The sequence below is a fragment of the Scleropages formosus genome, chromosome 12 (assembly GCF_900964775.1).
Source record: "Scleropages formosus chromosome 12, fSclFor1.1, whole genome shotgun sequence".
NCBI lineage: Eukaryota > Metazoa > Chordata > Actinopteri > Osteoglossiformes > Osteoglossidae > Scleropages > Scleropages formosus.
Genome location: NC_041817.1, coordinates 1487669 through 1502753, shown reverse-complemented (window position 1 = coordinate 1502753; position 15085 = coordinate 1487669). Strand labels below are relative to the sequence as shown.

The 15085-nt window shown below is 46.5% G+C and overlaps 1 protein-coding gene across 4 annotated transcripts in view; it reads left to right on the top strand.

Moving 5' to 3' along the window:
- The window catches only part of pkp4 (plakophilin 4), an 86679-nt gene that overhangs the window by 17504 nt on the left and 54090 nt on the right, over positions 1–15085 (top strand). For all 4 annotated transcript variants that reach the window (XM_029256732.1, XM_029256730.1, XM_029256731.1 and 1 more), the window contains exon 2: positions 6832–6983. In XM_029256732.1, the coding sequence (XP_029112565.1) occupies positions 6832–6983 (152 nt within the window). The remainder of the gene's footprint in view (positions 1–6831; positions 6984–15085) is intronic.

The following is a 15085-nucleotide window of genomic DNA, read 5'->3' as shown; positions in this document are numbered from 1 at the left end:
CGCTTTCCGAAAGCAGGGGTTTCCAGCCGGCAAACTGGTATTTTGAGACCGTGGTCTGTGGGAAATTTCCACAGCCTCTGCTCGAGTATGTTTGCAAGGAGCGCGATGCTGCTCGCGGAGACCATTGTTGCTTTGCTCAGATCCCAGGGCTGCTAAGTTCTCCCGCCTTCATTTTCAGCATGAATTTATTCATTTTTAAGTGCTAATTTACCTACTAAAACGGCGTTATCCAGCAAAAAGTGACATTACAAATCGGCCCTGTGTCATGGCAAATTATATAAAGCTAGTTGAACAAAAAAAAAGCTTAGCTAAAACAATTTTGAACAGTTTCTAACAAGTGAGCTACCTCAAGTTTATATGTTGTAACACATACAGTATGTCTGACATAAAGATACACTTTAAATATCCAGCTAGGTATTGTGCTGTGTATTTATTGCCAAAGAAATTTACGGTAAGCAATCCTCTGATGTGGAAGGGGATATTTTGCGCTGCCGTGTTTAGCTTTAGCATGTCGCTAATATTGCGAAACATCTTGCGCCTCAGAAATCCGTTGTGCTCGGTCGTCGTTGGCTCTAGTTCCAACAGTTTGCTCATCATTATTACCATAATGAGCCGGTGGACCGTTGTCGGCACTAGCTGTTGATTTAAATGAAATCATACTGCAGGCGCCGATGAGCCCGTTTCCTTAGGCTGTTTTGTAAGGTCGGAGTTGTTCATGACATGCCAGGGGTGGCATTTTAGTTAACTTAAAAAAAAAAAAAAAAAAGGGGGGGGGGGGGGGGGGGGGGGGGGACTTAGGATTGGTGAAATGCACATGTAAAAATAGATATTGCTGTCATTGTCAGGTACAAGATGGAAGCGGGAACATTCATTAATTTGATACTGCGACATCATTAAAACAAGAAAATAGACATTATGGAGCAAAGGGTGATGGGAAGGCTCCTGCCTCTTTCCCCGCTACAATATTTTATAATACCAAGGTTTGGTTAAGCAAACGACGGGTTTAAAATGGAAAACATCTTGTTAAAACATTTCCGCATAGCAATTGTGAGGTTGCATAATTCCATGTTCCCTCAAAATAGTTAACTGAAATCTGTAAATGGGCTAGGAGGAAGATGATTTAGGTCTTCTTTCATAGTATATCAAAAAACTGCAATATTTACAAAATCAGCCATATTTCATAAAAGCACTCTTATTCCGGAAATCTGATGTAGGAATCTCAACTCGGTTTCGCATGCGTGGGTTTCATTATCAGTCTGTTCTCAAACAAACCAGCCCTGTATTTTCCTAGTGACTTTATAAAAGGTAGTGTTAATGTCCCAGTACCATTGCTGCTGTTTGCATTCCTCGGAAGTGGTGGCTATTTTCAAATTACTCAAACTTCCTTCCTACGCGTGCATCGTTGACTATGGATCGGTCCTACAGCCAGTGTTTCTCGGTTGAGTCTTTCGCTCATCTGCTCATTTTCCCATCACTGCGGTTATTTTGTGGTATCTTTCAGAGATGTCTTTACATTTCTGTGCTTCTAACATGGGAATAATTTTATTTTGCGTGTATTACGTTCCCATGTGTTTTCCTAGAGGTCCTTAGACTGTTCTTGTATTGGACTTTTTGGTGAGCTCGCCTCCTTCTTGCCGAACTCGAGTCGTCAGGCCTTTCTCTGTCTCAACCGTCTCTCTACGCAATGGAAAGCTTTCATTCGAGATCATTTTCTGCTGTCTTTTTAGTTCTGTGTAGAGCTACCTTTATTTTGTTTCACCGGAGAGGTGGAGAACGGCAACAAGGCGATGACCCAAGATAACGCAGCCTGCCGATGGGACTCAGACAAGCAGCTTTTTATGGCAGACCTGGAGATGAAGGGGCATTTTTCTGTATTTGTAAAGACATGTTGGTTTGTAATGTGATAAAAGCTGCTGCGGTCAGTCAGAGATGGATGTTTACAGTCCCCCCCACCCCTCCCAAGTCACCTCAGCCTTTACCCAAAAGAAATGGGAATGTGCTTTAAGGAAGGTTTAGGCCTGTGTCTATAACCACTGCAGGTTTCCATTATATGGTTAGCAGTTCCACAGACAATACAGGAGACGACTCCAAAGTGTCGATATCTTGTTTCACTCTATAGAAAATGTCTGGTGGAAAGCTTTGGCTGCGCAAAGGCAGTCCTTGGGTTATGTAAGAGATACTTTCCTGTATACACAGGAAAGCTTGTAAGCTTCGCTTACACTGTATACACAGCCTCAGTATTGTGTAAGTCTGAGTTATGTGTTGCAATGAAAACCTAGAGAAAATTAATATTTAAACTTTCTTGCATGATTTTCCTGTGTAAATATTCAATATAGTACTTCTATACAGAGTGAAAAGTGGAAGAATGGATTAAATGTCTTAAAGTATGTAAACATTTACCTGCACATCCATTAATTCCCTGTGTTTGCATATGTAAAGTAGTATTTGTCATTTTATGGTGCCAACATTTTTCTAGAAAAGGGAAGAGGCACTTTTCCTTCAGTGGCTGTTTGATTCTAAAATGGGAAAGTCGTTTGAATATTGATGTTGTGAGTCTCCTTTTAAGCTAATTGTGTCCTTTTGAAAGGTTAGTTGGATGAAATGAGACTTGGAGTCTTCATCTCTGACTTCCTGAACCTTTCTCAGATGACGTTGTGTTGAAGCATTATGGTGCCGACTAATTGCTCCCTGAAACCCCTGTAATTGCTACATGAAATCTTTTAATTGCATTGTAGATGAACACCGGTGTTTACCCTTGTGTTGGAAATCCCAGCTGCCAGATGATCCAATGCTTGGTGCTAAGCTTCTTTTGGAGAGCGGTTGGCTGTTGCACCAGTTTTGTTCTTGTCTTCCAGGTAAACAGGAAAGCAGGCGGACGGACTGGATCTGTACCTGTTGGTTTGCTGAGCCGTCTTCCTCTGCTGCCATCCCGTCTTTAAAGCAAACCTGCTGGAGAACGTTCAGGGTTTTTTTGGAGCCATACTGATTGGTTAGATGTTGGAGTCATTGGAAGGGGCTGCACTGAGGCTATACGTTAACCCAAAGAAGTAAAGAAGGTTCTAAAGAGGGGACAAATGATTGTGAGTTCAGGGCCCCAGCTCTGGAGAGAATTAGAGAATATATGAAAACATAAAGACAGAATCCTAATGATGTCTGAAAGCAGGCATCTCTCCAATAATTCATGTTCCTCGGTCAATTCAGCACCCTTCGCAAAGGTGTAGGCGATCGGCGCTCAAAATTGCAGTAATTCATGTTCTGTACGCTAAGCTGCACGTTAAAAGGTAATGATCGGATGTAATTTCAGGTTACATGGTCTCTGATGCGTAGACATAACACGAAAATATACTCAATTCATTACAACAGAATTAGACTCGTTTTACCTCTTATAAAATACAATATAGCAAATTCAGTCATGGCTGAATGACAGGCGTTTCTTGCAAAAGCCAAAAGGGTCGTGGAACAGTAGTAATTAAGTGTTCTGTACCTTTTTTTTTTTTTTTTTTCGACAGGGATTTTGTTCATTTTATTAAATGTGTTCTAGAAATTTCCATTTTATTTTACGTTGTGCTTTCCTCAAAACAAGGGGGAGAATATTCATGCAACCTTATGCTGCATTAATCATCTCGGCGGTTAATTGCTTCATTTTGGACCAAGCAATACAATGGTCTGTGACAAAAACGTGGAACGGTTGTTGCCCTCGTCCCCGTCCGCACTAGGGCACAGAGGCCGTTTTGCACCTTTCTTCACCTGCACGACAGCCAGCTGAGTTGTCACCCCTTTTATGCATAAGTTGGATTTCAGAGCTGCCACAGCACTAAAAACAGCGTTTGAGTCACCCTGTGGAAAGCAATACGATTTCGATGACCTTGAACCGCGTGACCCCCGCTGCGAACACAAGACAAAAATACCGCCAGGTCACATCTCGTACCGAACCTCGCGCGCGTAATGTCTGCTGTCTTCCCGGCAGCTCCGCGTGACGGGTCGAGAGCGGCGCCTCGCTCGCATCTGCCCTGCTGTCAGCTGCTATAAATGTGTACTCCATTGTACGTGCACAAAGAGCATTATTCTCCGGAACAGCTTCCCTGGGGGGCGCTCAGAGCCATTTCACGGGCTTCAGCTAACTAGCGCAATTATTTCTTGCTGGCAAATGTAAATGGTGAATCTCAAGAAATGAACAAGCCTTCCTCTTTCGCTGGGACTCCTCGCAGCTCCTTCTCCCTGGCGTTCTGGACGTTGCCCTTCACCTGCGTTCGTGGCCTCAGTACCTTTAAAAAGGGCGTGCATAGTAGACACCCCCAGCACATCGGAACAGATCAGAGGAGCGCAAAGTTCAGTACTCGTGGCGGTACCTACGTGTTGTTAGTCAAGAGGTGTGTTTTGCGGAGCACTCATCCGTGCATCGTTCTCATTACTCGAAACTGGTGAAAGATTGACATTTGGCTTAACAGTTGTTTCAAGGTGATGTTCTTTGTAGCGGGGTGTGCGGTGGCGCAGTGGGTTGGACCGGGTCCTGCTCTCCGGTGGGTCTGGGGTTCGAGTCCCGCTTGGGGTGCCTTGCGACGGACTGGCATCCCGTCCTGGGTGTTTCCCCTCCTCCTCCAGCCTTACGCCCTGAGTTGCCGGGTTAGGCTCCGGTTCCCCGTGACCCCGTATGGGACAAGCGGTTCAGAAAGCGTTCGTGTTCTTCGTTTTATATTAGACATATGGCTTTTATCAAGGTTAAAGGTAATACTGTGGCATTTTGGCATCTGAATGTTGCCAACTGCTGCCCAGTAGTGTTGCACGACCCTGCTTTTATTTACACTTATACATTTATTTAACAGCTGCTTCCCCCCCACCCCTAAAGTGGCATTCAGCTGAGAGTAAATAAAATTGCCTGCCAGTCAGTCAGTCTGATTCCACCGTTTGTGGTGACACACATTACACAAGTAGCTGTCCGTAGAACTGGAGTCTGACAGGAAGCACAGAGATGGTTGTGACAGATGGCGTGTTGCAAATTTATTGAGCTGTTAGGAGATCAAGAGAGAAGCGACTCCAAAAGAGTTGAGTCATTTGACTGCTGAAAGGGATTCGGCAGTTCCGAGGGAAAGTGGGAGCTTTCCCCATATCAGAGCTCAAACCTAGAACCCACAGACTTTTGATTTTAGACCTCTTATGAGACCATCAAGCGGCCAGAGGTAGAGGAGTGAAGCGTGCTTGTTGGTACGTAGGGCGTGATCACAATCCCTGTAGGTATCAAGGATGCGGTTCCTACAACCATTTTGTAGGAGAAAACCAGAGTCTTGTACTCGATACAGGGAGACACAAGGAGGGCAGAGAAATTATATCCTTTAGTGTTACAGTAAGAAAAATGTGTACATTGCACAGTTTTAGTTTTTCTCATTAGGCTCCTTAGCATTGGGGTTTCAAACTTGTTTCTAGCAATCACATTGTTGTTTTTTTTAGCACATGGCGGCACACAGCCAAAGCATGCCTTAGTGGGGAAAGTGTTTCTCATCATCTGCACCACTCTGCCACTGTTCTGCGTAGACTGATGTTTGACTTAAACACCTCTGAGCTTGTTGAAGGGCTGTCTTCAAGCTTGGTACAGAGATGACTGCAGTAGCTGAGGATGGGCACCACACAGTAAGATATGACTTTACCGGTGACCACTTCCGTGGGCTGTTTCTAGATGACTGGTTAATTACGAGGGGGCGCGGTGGCACAGCGGGTTTGACCGGGTCTTGCTCTCCGGTGGGTCTGGGGTTCGAGTCCCGCTTGGGGTGCCTTGCAATGGACTGACGTCCCATCCTGGGTGTGTACCCTCCCCCCTCCGGCCTTACGCCCTGTGTTGCTGGGTTAGGCTCCGGCCCCCCGCGACCCCGCATGACAAGCGGTGCGTGTGTGTGTTCAATTGTCACTAGGGAGCACCGAGGCACTAGGGCTGGGAAACACTCGGTGGTCACTGTGCATGTGAACGGAGCTGTGTATTACGGGCAGGAAATGCTCCATTTAAGCAGCTATGGGTCAATGGTTTGTGTTTCTAAAATTGTGTTTTCCACTCAGCACTTAAATTTCACTGCACTCATCCAGAGTTTTCGCCACCCGGTGTCCACCTCATTTTTCATCCTGGCTTTTTCCCCTATGAGCTCATCCAGCTGTTTCACGCAAAGCCCTTCTTGCAAATGAACTCTGTCTCAGGGTGCCGGTGCATTCAGGCGCTGTCTAAAGTTATGAAGCATAACTGTTTTGCCTTTATTTTTCAAATTCCTGCAGTCTATCAAGAGACGGAGAGAATAACATGTTATCTTCTGATGTGTTGTGTTTCTGGCACACAGTTTGTTTTGGTCCGTGGTCACACTCTCTGCGGTCTGGCACAGACAGCTGTTTTCCACATTTGCAAATTATTTTCAGCCTCTTTCACATGCAAAGGTGATCCATAAATTTTAATTTTCTGTTTTTTTTTTTTTTTCTGTGGTTTCATGCATTTATGGGAGAGCAAGTAAATCCACTCTTATTTTTTGGTCTGGAGTAGAAGGCATGTCCACTGACTGTCATGGACTGTCATGGAGACCTGCAGAATCTTTGTTTCATGTAGTTGCGTTCCACTGTTCAGTCTGCGTTTGCGTCTGTATCTGTTTTATCGTGTCGAGGCGAACGTGGTTGCGTTTTATTCCAGTCTCTGTGTGTACTTATGGATCGGTATGGATGCATGCATGTGGACTGCGTGTTAAAGCTCCCTAATCTCTCTGTGGACTGTGTGTTAATGGAATGTATGCTCACTACATCTAAAAGTGTGTGTGAGAGTAAAGAACAGCTGCGCTTAACATTCTGTGTACTGTGCTACCACAGGAGGGATGCCTGCTCCTGAGCAGCCTCCACCCGCAGAGGAGGGACTGCTGCTGACCACTCGGGAGGTCTCTTCCACCTCCTCCCCCTCCTCGGTCTGCCGCATGGAGCCCCACAGTGTCGCCACGAACATACTGGCCTCCGTCAAAGAGCAGGTACTGCCCGTTGGAGCTGTCGTTCACACCGTCTCCTCTGCCTTTCATTGGCCAGGCTCAGTCCTCGCTGCCGTTTTTCGCTCTTTCTTCTTTTGGGATGTCACCGTGGCACAGCACATAGCGCTGGTGCTTCACAGCTCTTGAGCTGTGCGGTTGAATTTCATCAGTCTGCGGAGTTTGCATGTTCTCCTCATGTTCGTATGGGTTTCTTCTGTGCTCTGGTTTCTTCTCAGTCAAGAGACATGTTTCAGGTAGACTGGTGAATATAAATTGCGTGAAGTGTGTGAATGAATGAGTGTGATTGCACTGCTCTGGACTGGCATTCCTTTCATTGTGTACCTTTCCTCACACCCTATGCTTCCATTGCAACCGGCACTTTATCTTCATTTACTGAACGCTTTCTGTAATTGTTTGAGCAATTTTTGCTGGGCGACAAGTGCCTTGCTCAGGGATTCTACAGCAAGAGGTGGGATTTGAACCCACAACCACAGAGTTTAAAAGGCAGTGGCCCTTATCCACTCTGCTGCTCAACACGCAACCAAGTGGTTACTGATGATGGATGAAGGAATGTTTCTGCTACTGCTCCAGAACCTGTACAGGTTCTGTGCCCCACTTAAGGGTACAAGAGTACGGCTTCAGCCGTGACCACTAAGCTGCATACAGCCCCTGTGTCCCAATCCAGCGTTCCTTCTGTATAACAAATGGCTTTTCTTTTGTTCTAAATTGCAGTCCAAACTTACTCTCTGTGCAATTGCTGAAAAATGCTGTGACTCTGTGTTTACACGCCCTTTAATGAGAAGAAATAGTGCTGAAGGATGTGGTTAAGGGCAGCACTAGAAGGCTGTGGCCCGAGACATAGAACTGAACGCACAGAGGGCAGCTCTTGGCCGCATGCCGCCGGGCCGTGATTGCCCTCCCTTGTGGCAACCCTCCAGCCCCTTCCTCTCCCCGCTCGTTCACCGAGCCAACAGGAAGGAGGGCCCTAGCTGCTCGACACCTGTCACTGGGATGTCCTTCTGCAGGGCAGTCCCCGATCGCTGCTGGGTAGCAGCCCGTTCGTGAGCATCCCTGCCGGAGTCAGCATGGCCCCACAGGGCTTTGTGGTCGGGGTTTTGCGGGCTGGAATTGCCTTACTGGTCTGCGTACAAGTCGCCTCTGAGGGCCGAACCAAAAAAAAAAACCACCGCAGGAAACAGGCAGCCATACGAAGGTCATAGCCATTGCTAGGGAAACATGTTTTTTTATTATTATTTTTGTCTGTGAGGTTTTCCTGCGTTTGTGCAAAAGCAACATTAATATGGGATGCTGCTGGCCCTAACATCTGAGTTTTTGGCAGCCACGGTGTTCCGTGCGAACCTCCCTCACTCGTGTGTTCGTGCGACTCTTGTTCCCGTCATCTGTGCAAGATGCCCCAGTGGCTCAAGCCGTTTCAGCTACTGACCCAGTACCGTTTCTATTCCGCTTTTCTAGCCCTCTGCAATCTGACTTTCCCTCCCTTGGCTTCCACCCTAAGAAGTTAGAAAATGAATTTTACATACATTCCCTCCAATATTTATAATGTAGTTAAAATTTCATTTAGTCAAATGGGTGTTTTTTTCATAGTTGTTTTAGCACTATTTTTATCCGTCTAATCTCCATTGTAACGGAAACAAAAGAAGACTCTACGGTAGAACACGGGGGTTTCATGGGAGCATTAATCACTTCTACCCTGCTACATCAAGTTGCGGTACTGATGTGGTAAACAGTACTTTACCAGAAATTTCCTCATGGCAACCCCGTTCAATTCAATTTATTTTTATAGAGTGCTCTTCTCACGCAGTGACACAGAGTGCTGAATAAAGGCATGAGACAAATAAATAAAGACAATTCACTATATACTAGAGTAATACATTATCCATGCAGTTATTAAAGCTATAAGTATGCCTATTGGCCACAGAGGAAAGGAACAAAAAAAAAACTCCCAACTGATAGTCAGGCGAGACAAAAAACCTCTGGGGGTCCAAGTGCCAGCGGCTGTCCACCCTTTCTGGGCATTCTAGATTAAAAAAGATGAAGTCAATTTTCAACTAATAGCACTGTAGCTGAATATTAACTTCATGTCCCAGTTCATAAAGGTACGTCTCGTCCATCATGGCAGGCGGTCATCAGCTTCAGTCAGCATGGGGTGCTGCTATGATGGCCAGCTGGCCTCCTCAGGTCTTGTCTATAGGGAAACAATGCTCAACAAGAAAGAAATTGTTAGTAAGTGATGACTTGAAGAGATGAGACAGGTTAATGCAGAGAGGGGAGGGGGGAACACAGCTAACTGGAATTGCACTGCTTAGCGATATGCCCAAGTGAACATGTAAGTCTTTAGTCTGGATTTAAAGGCTGAGACAGGTGGGGCATTCCTGACAGTAACTGGTAGACTATTGCAGAGTTTAGGTGCTCTGCAGCTAAAGGTACACCCTCTTATTGAGATCTTATTGATCACAGATACTTTAAGGTAAACTGCATCCAATGAACGAAGACACCGTCTTGAAATACAAGAATCAATAGTTTCACCAAGGTAAGCCGGAGCAATGCCATTTACTGCCTTATAGGTCAGAAGTAGGATTTTATAGTCGACTCTAAGCGTAACCAGGAGCCAATGCAGCAATTTCAGGTCTGTTTTTGTGTGGTTGTACTTCTTAGTTGTAGTACGAATTCCTGCAGCAGCATTTTATACCAGATGCAGTCTGGATACAGTCTGGTGCGAACTGCCCCATAATAAAGCATTACAATAGTCCAGCCTGTTTGAAACAAAAGCGTGAAACAATTTCTCAGCATCTTGGCAACATAGGAATCCCCTTAATTTAGTTGTGTTTCTCAACTGAAGGAAGCACCACCTAGTCAATGTAGTAACATTAAACACAAATGACAATTTTCCATCCAACAAAACACCCAAGCCCTTAACATAATCTGTATGCTAATACCATTGGTAGTAAAGATTGGTGTGATTGTGTTAAGAGTTTTGGCATCGCCACTCACCACAAGTACCTCTGTTTCACTGGCATTCAAAAATACAAAATTATTACTCATCCAGGGGTGCGGTGGCGCAGTGGGTTGGACCGCAGTCCTGCTCTCCGGTGGGTCTGGGGTTCGAGTCCCGCTTGGGGTGCCTTGCGACGGACTGACGTCCCGTCCTGGGTGTGTCCCCTCCCCCTCCGGCCTTACGCCCTGTGTTACCGGGTAGGCTCCGGTTCCCTGCAACCCCGTATGGGACAAGTGGTTCAGATGATGTGTGTGTGTGTGTGTGTGTGTGTGTGTGTGTGTGTATTACTCATCCATAATTTTATATTGCTAAAACAGTGACGCAGCGGGTTTGGCTGGGTCCTGCTCTCTGGCAGGTCTGGGGTTCGAGTCCCACTTGGGGTGCCTTGCGACGAACTGGCATCCCATCCTGTGTGTGTCCCCTCCCCCTCCAGCCTTACGCCCTGCGTTGCCGGATTAGGCTCTGGCTCGCCGTAACCCCGCTCAGGACAAGTGGCTTCAGCCAATGTTTGTGTGTGTGTGTGTGTGTGTGTGTGTGTGTGTGTGTGTGTGTGTGTGTGTGTGTGTGTGTGTGTGTACACCACATGTGATAGGTCATCAGGCTTAAACTGAATATATAGCTGTCTGTCATTAGCATATGAGTGGAAACTTACATTGTGTTTGCAAATAATATCACCCAATGGTAACAATTAGAGTGAAAACAATAATAGGCCCAACACAGGGCCCTGAAGCACACCATATTGAACCATAGACAAGAAGGAAGGGATGCAGTCATCAGATTTCAAAAGAAATTGTTCAGGCTCAGATATGAGAAAGATATGACCAGCATCAGAGGTGATGAGAATATCGTTAACACGTGCAAGCGCCGTTTTAGTACTGTGACTAGGGTAGAAACCAGAGTGAAAATTTTCAAATATATTATTATGGTTAAGATATTTTACAATTTGGAAAGCTGCAATCTTTTCTAAGATTTTGGATAAAAACGGTAGATGAGAGAGAGTTCTATAGTTATTTGGATGATCGCATTCAAGATCTGATTTCTTTAGTAGAGGTCTAATAACGGCGACCTTTAAGTGTTCGGAACACAGCCGTTAAGTAATGCGGTATTAACAATATTGACAGTAGGTTCCACAAGAACGGAAACTGCGGTTTTAATAATTTAGTGGGGATAGAGTCTAAAGGACAGGTAGTACCTTTCATTGAGCGAATTAGCAGTGGTGAAGAAAAACGTTTTTGGGGGGAACAAATATTCATGCCTTCAGTATAAAATGACCACTTATGAAATGGAGGGTTGGGGTGGTCCGGAGCCCATCCTGAAAGCGCAGGGCACCAGACTAGGTAGAGTACAGCCTGCATGGGTTCTCGGTCGATCGTTGCACAATGATATTAATTATCATCTTTTGTAGTTTTAGTTAACTTTATTTTATACCCCATTTCCATTCCGGTTTAGAAACGTGCACGTTCTCTCCGAATGTTGAAGTGATGTCACTTTCGACGGCTGAGTATTTCATTCCGTGTGCAGATGTTTAGATTACTGCTGCCTTTCTCATAGATCGTTACTTTAACTCCTTCGTAATTACGGATGGCAGGAAGCTGGAGATGAGCTGTACAGTCAGCTACGACTACCTGGTTTTCTGAACACTGAACCAAATGCAAATGTCCTTAATACCCGTTCGCATATCGTTTCCGTAAAATCACCTCGCTGTTAATGTCACAGGTTATAAACAGAAAGGGCTTTATTTCGACATTATCTCTCAGTTATCGTTTTACCGAGCCCGAGAGTAGAGTGCTAAGTGTGGAAAATACCGCGGTTACGCTTAGGATGGGACTGGGACACAGCAGGCAGATCCAACACAGACCTCAAATATTATGACTTGTGTGATAGATGGGAATTCCACACACCTCCCTGCCTGCGGGGGCCACCCGAACGAGCTCTTTTCAGCACCCCCAGAAGGAACGAAGGAGGGAGTAAAGCAGTGTGGCAGCGCCCGGGGATCGAGACACAATAGCTGGCTCCACAATACACTGCTTCTTCTCCAGATTGCTGTTATTAATAATACTAATAATGATGATAAGTCGTATTTAGCAAACGCTCTAGTCCAAGGTAACTTAAAATGCTAGGTGCGCTAAACTTCTTAGAATCATCAACCTATCCAGACAGCAGAGTAATTTAACACACACACACACACACACACACACACACATACATTAACTACAAGCAGCTCAGTCATCAATTCACCGGAAATGCGCGTCTTTGGACATTGGCACGAAAGTGGAGCACTGGGCAAAATGCATGGAACACGAGGAGTACATGTAAACTCCATACAGGCTGAACGGGGATCGAATGTACGTCTGATCGTGCGGCACATTGAGGCACCGGCGCTACTGCTGCACCGCCGTGTGAAAGGCAGACCCCTAGCGAGGTCTTCGTTGACCAGACTCCTGGGTGCACTTCCTACGCATCAGGGTGGGGGGATAAACGTGTCACGATGCTTCTCTTCCCTCCTTCGCCATATTCTTGTGCCCAGTTAAAGATGGAGGATGTAGCTTCCTATTTTGTACGTTCTCACACTCTGGGGAGAAACGGTTCTGGAGCCTGTGCTGAGAGTCCTTGACGTGCTTGTGAAAGAACAGATGTCTGTGTGTCTCCTGAGTGTATACTACAAAAAGAGAGAGATGTTGATCAAAATGAAGAGAAAAGGCTTAATTAGTATATTTATGTGTGTTAGGGAGGCGGTGCGTATGCGAGGGAGCGAGGAGAGAGAGTGTGTGTGTGTGTGTGTGTGTGTGTGTGTGTGTGTGTGTGTGTGTGTGTGTGTGTGTTGGAGTTCGCACGCACGCGCGCACCGAGGTGCTGCAGTGCCGTCCCGCTGCTGTCGGTCACTCGGCCAGTGCTGAGTGTGCTTCGTTACCTTCAGTAACGCTGGCAGCACACGGGAAATGCTGATAATTTGTTCTGACTTTCCGCTTTCTTTACTAGAGCTCATCGGTATTTCGACATTTTGTGGGTTTTGGTGAGGATTTGTGTCGGTATGAATGCAAGAAATACATATAAAGTACCCCACGCCACGTATCCATCTGTATAAATGGATCAGTAACTGTAAGAAGCTTAGTACGCAGGCCTCACGAGTTAGTCTGGAAAAAGACATTCTCTAAATTAATAAATCGTAATCAAGGTACACAAGCTTTGGATTTACTAGTGACATAATTTTTCATATTTTTATTTCTAATATGGTCTTTGAGACTAATGCCATTCTACTACCTACTGCTCATTTGAAGCCAAAAGCATCTGTTCCCATGATAAACGCTGAATTTTCTTTGTGTCCTCGTGTCAAAAATGCAGATGCATTGGGAATAAATAAAATTTTTACAGTGAAAATGAACCTCGTTTCTGTGAGTCTCCCACTGTTACGAGACCCGGTAAATCCGGCCCTCGTTCGCTCTGTGGAAATGAGAGAAGGGCCATTTGCTCCATAACAGGATGCTGGGAACAATGTGCTGGAGTGCTGGGGCAGTCCAGCAGGTGAATGACTTCCTGAGTCAGGGGTTCGAGGGTTGCTTTAACCCTCTTCGTGCTCGCGCCGTTGGTCCTGCCGCTTAGACGTGCGGCATCCTGGCGTTTCCAGAACTGCGGGGAAAAGACCGCTTGTTTTACGGCGCTTGTGTCATTACTGCTCGTCCCCGGAGTCGCGACCTCCACGTGACATTTAGCAGAAAAGGGGACGACCGCGGCCCCAATCCAGGTTACGTAATCGCAAGCCGTGGCGTTTTCGCCTATGTTTCTCTGCGCGGGGTTTTGCTGAGGTCGCCGCATTACTTCCGCCGAATTGAAATGCCCGACCACCGGCATGACTCTTGGGCTACAGACAAATAGGAGCCATCCGTAATCTCTCGGTGGATTAAGTGGAACAAGCAGGGCCTGCGTTGCACAGGTCTACTCCGTGTGTGTGTGTGTGTGTGTGTGTGTGTGTGTGTGTGTGTGTGTGAGAGAGAGAGAGGGAAGAGAGCAGGTTTTTACCATGAATACTCTGAACTGGAGCAGAAAAACACTTCAGTACGCTGTGTTCCATCAGAAACTGTTGCATTTTAGCTTCGTCCAACTGAACGTACCATTTTTGCACTAATTCACTGACATATATATTACCAGGCAAAAGTTTGAGTACAGGTGGCCAATACTTGTATGGGAGGACCGGATAGAAGAGTGAACACTCAGCAACCCACAAGTGTCCTGCGTCTCTGGGAACTGCTGTCGAAGAGCCGGGAAGGCATCCCGCCTCATTTCCTGATCAAACTTGTTTCCCCATTCACCATTTGGTTCACGTTACTTTCCAGCAAACGTACTCGCGCTTTACACTGGTACCGTGCGTCTCTCCCACTGGCGCTGTAAGATCTGAGGAAGCGGTGCCGTTTGTTTCTCTTGAAACTTGTGTATTTCTCCATACGTCACCTGGCAGCACTGGGCTGTTGTTTATCTGCTGTTCCTGCACCCTTTTGAAAGCATAGCGTTCCCTTTGCCGCACCGCCGCTGTTGTGCGCCGTACCCACGTGACTTCCCAGCTCACCGGCTTTTTCGAACAAAGTGCCGCCGTGCAGATTTCCTTATTCACTTTGTTGGAGTCCAGTGCACTGGAAGACTGCGCGGGCGGAGTGTTCTGCTGTTCTGCTGCTGTGCTGCTGTGCGGCGAGAGCCTGGCGTGATCGCGGGCCCCCCGGCGGAGCGCCACCGTCCTCTCCGTAGAACCGGGCTCCGGAGGTGACCTTGCGCCAAGTGACGAACGCAGCGATGAATGCATAAATCATGAATGAAGATGAGAAGAGAAGTGCCCTCTCTGATGCGGTGAAGAGTCTCTGCGGCGTCCAAAGTGGGACGCGAACTCGCCGCCGCGTCGGCCCCCGTGACATCGCTCTCGTTCTCCAGTTTCTGTTGTGCCTCCGGTGATCCTCTGTTTCCACCGTTTTAGGTTTTTCTTTTGCCGGAGGACTGAGAGTGGCAACATCGGGGGGGGGGGGTCAATTCCCTGCTTTTCTCTCCTGCAGGGTGCTGGAATAAAAGAAATAAGAATTTGCTGTGTAGGCAGCAGTACTGTGGC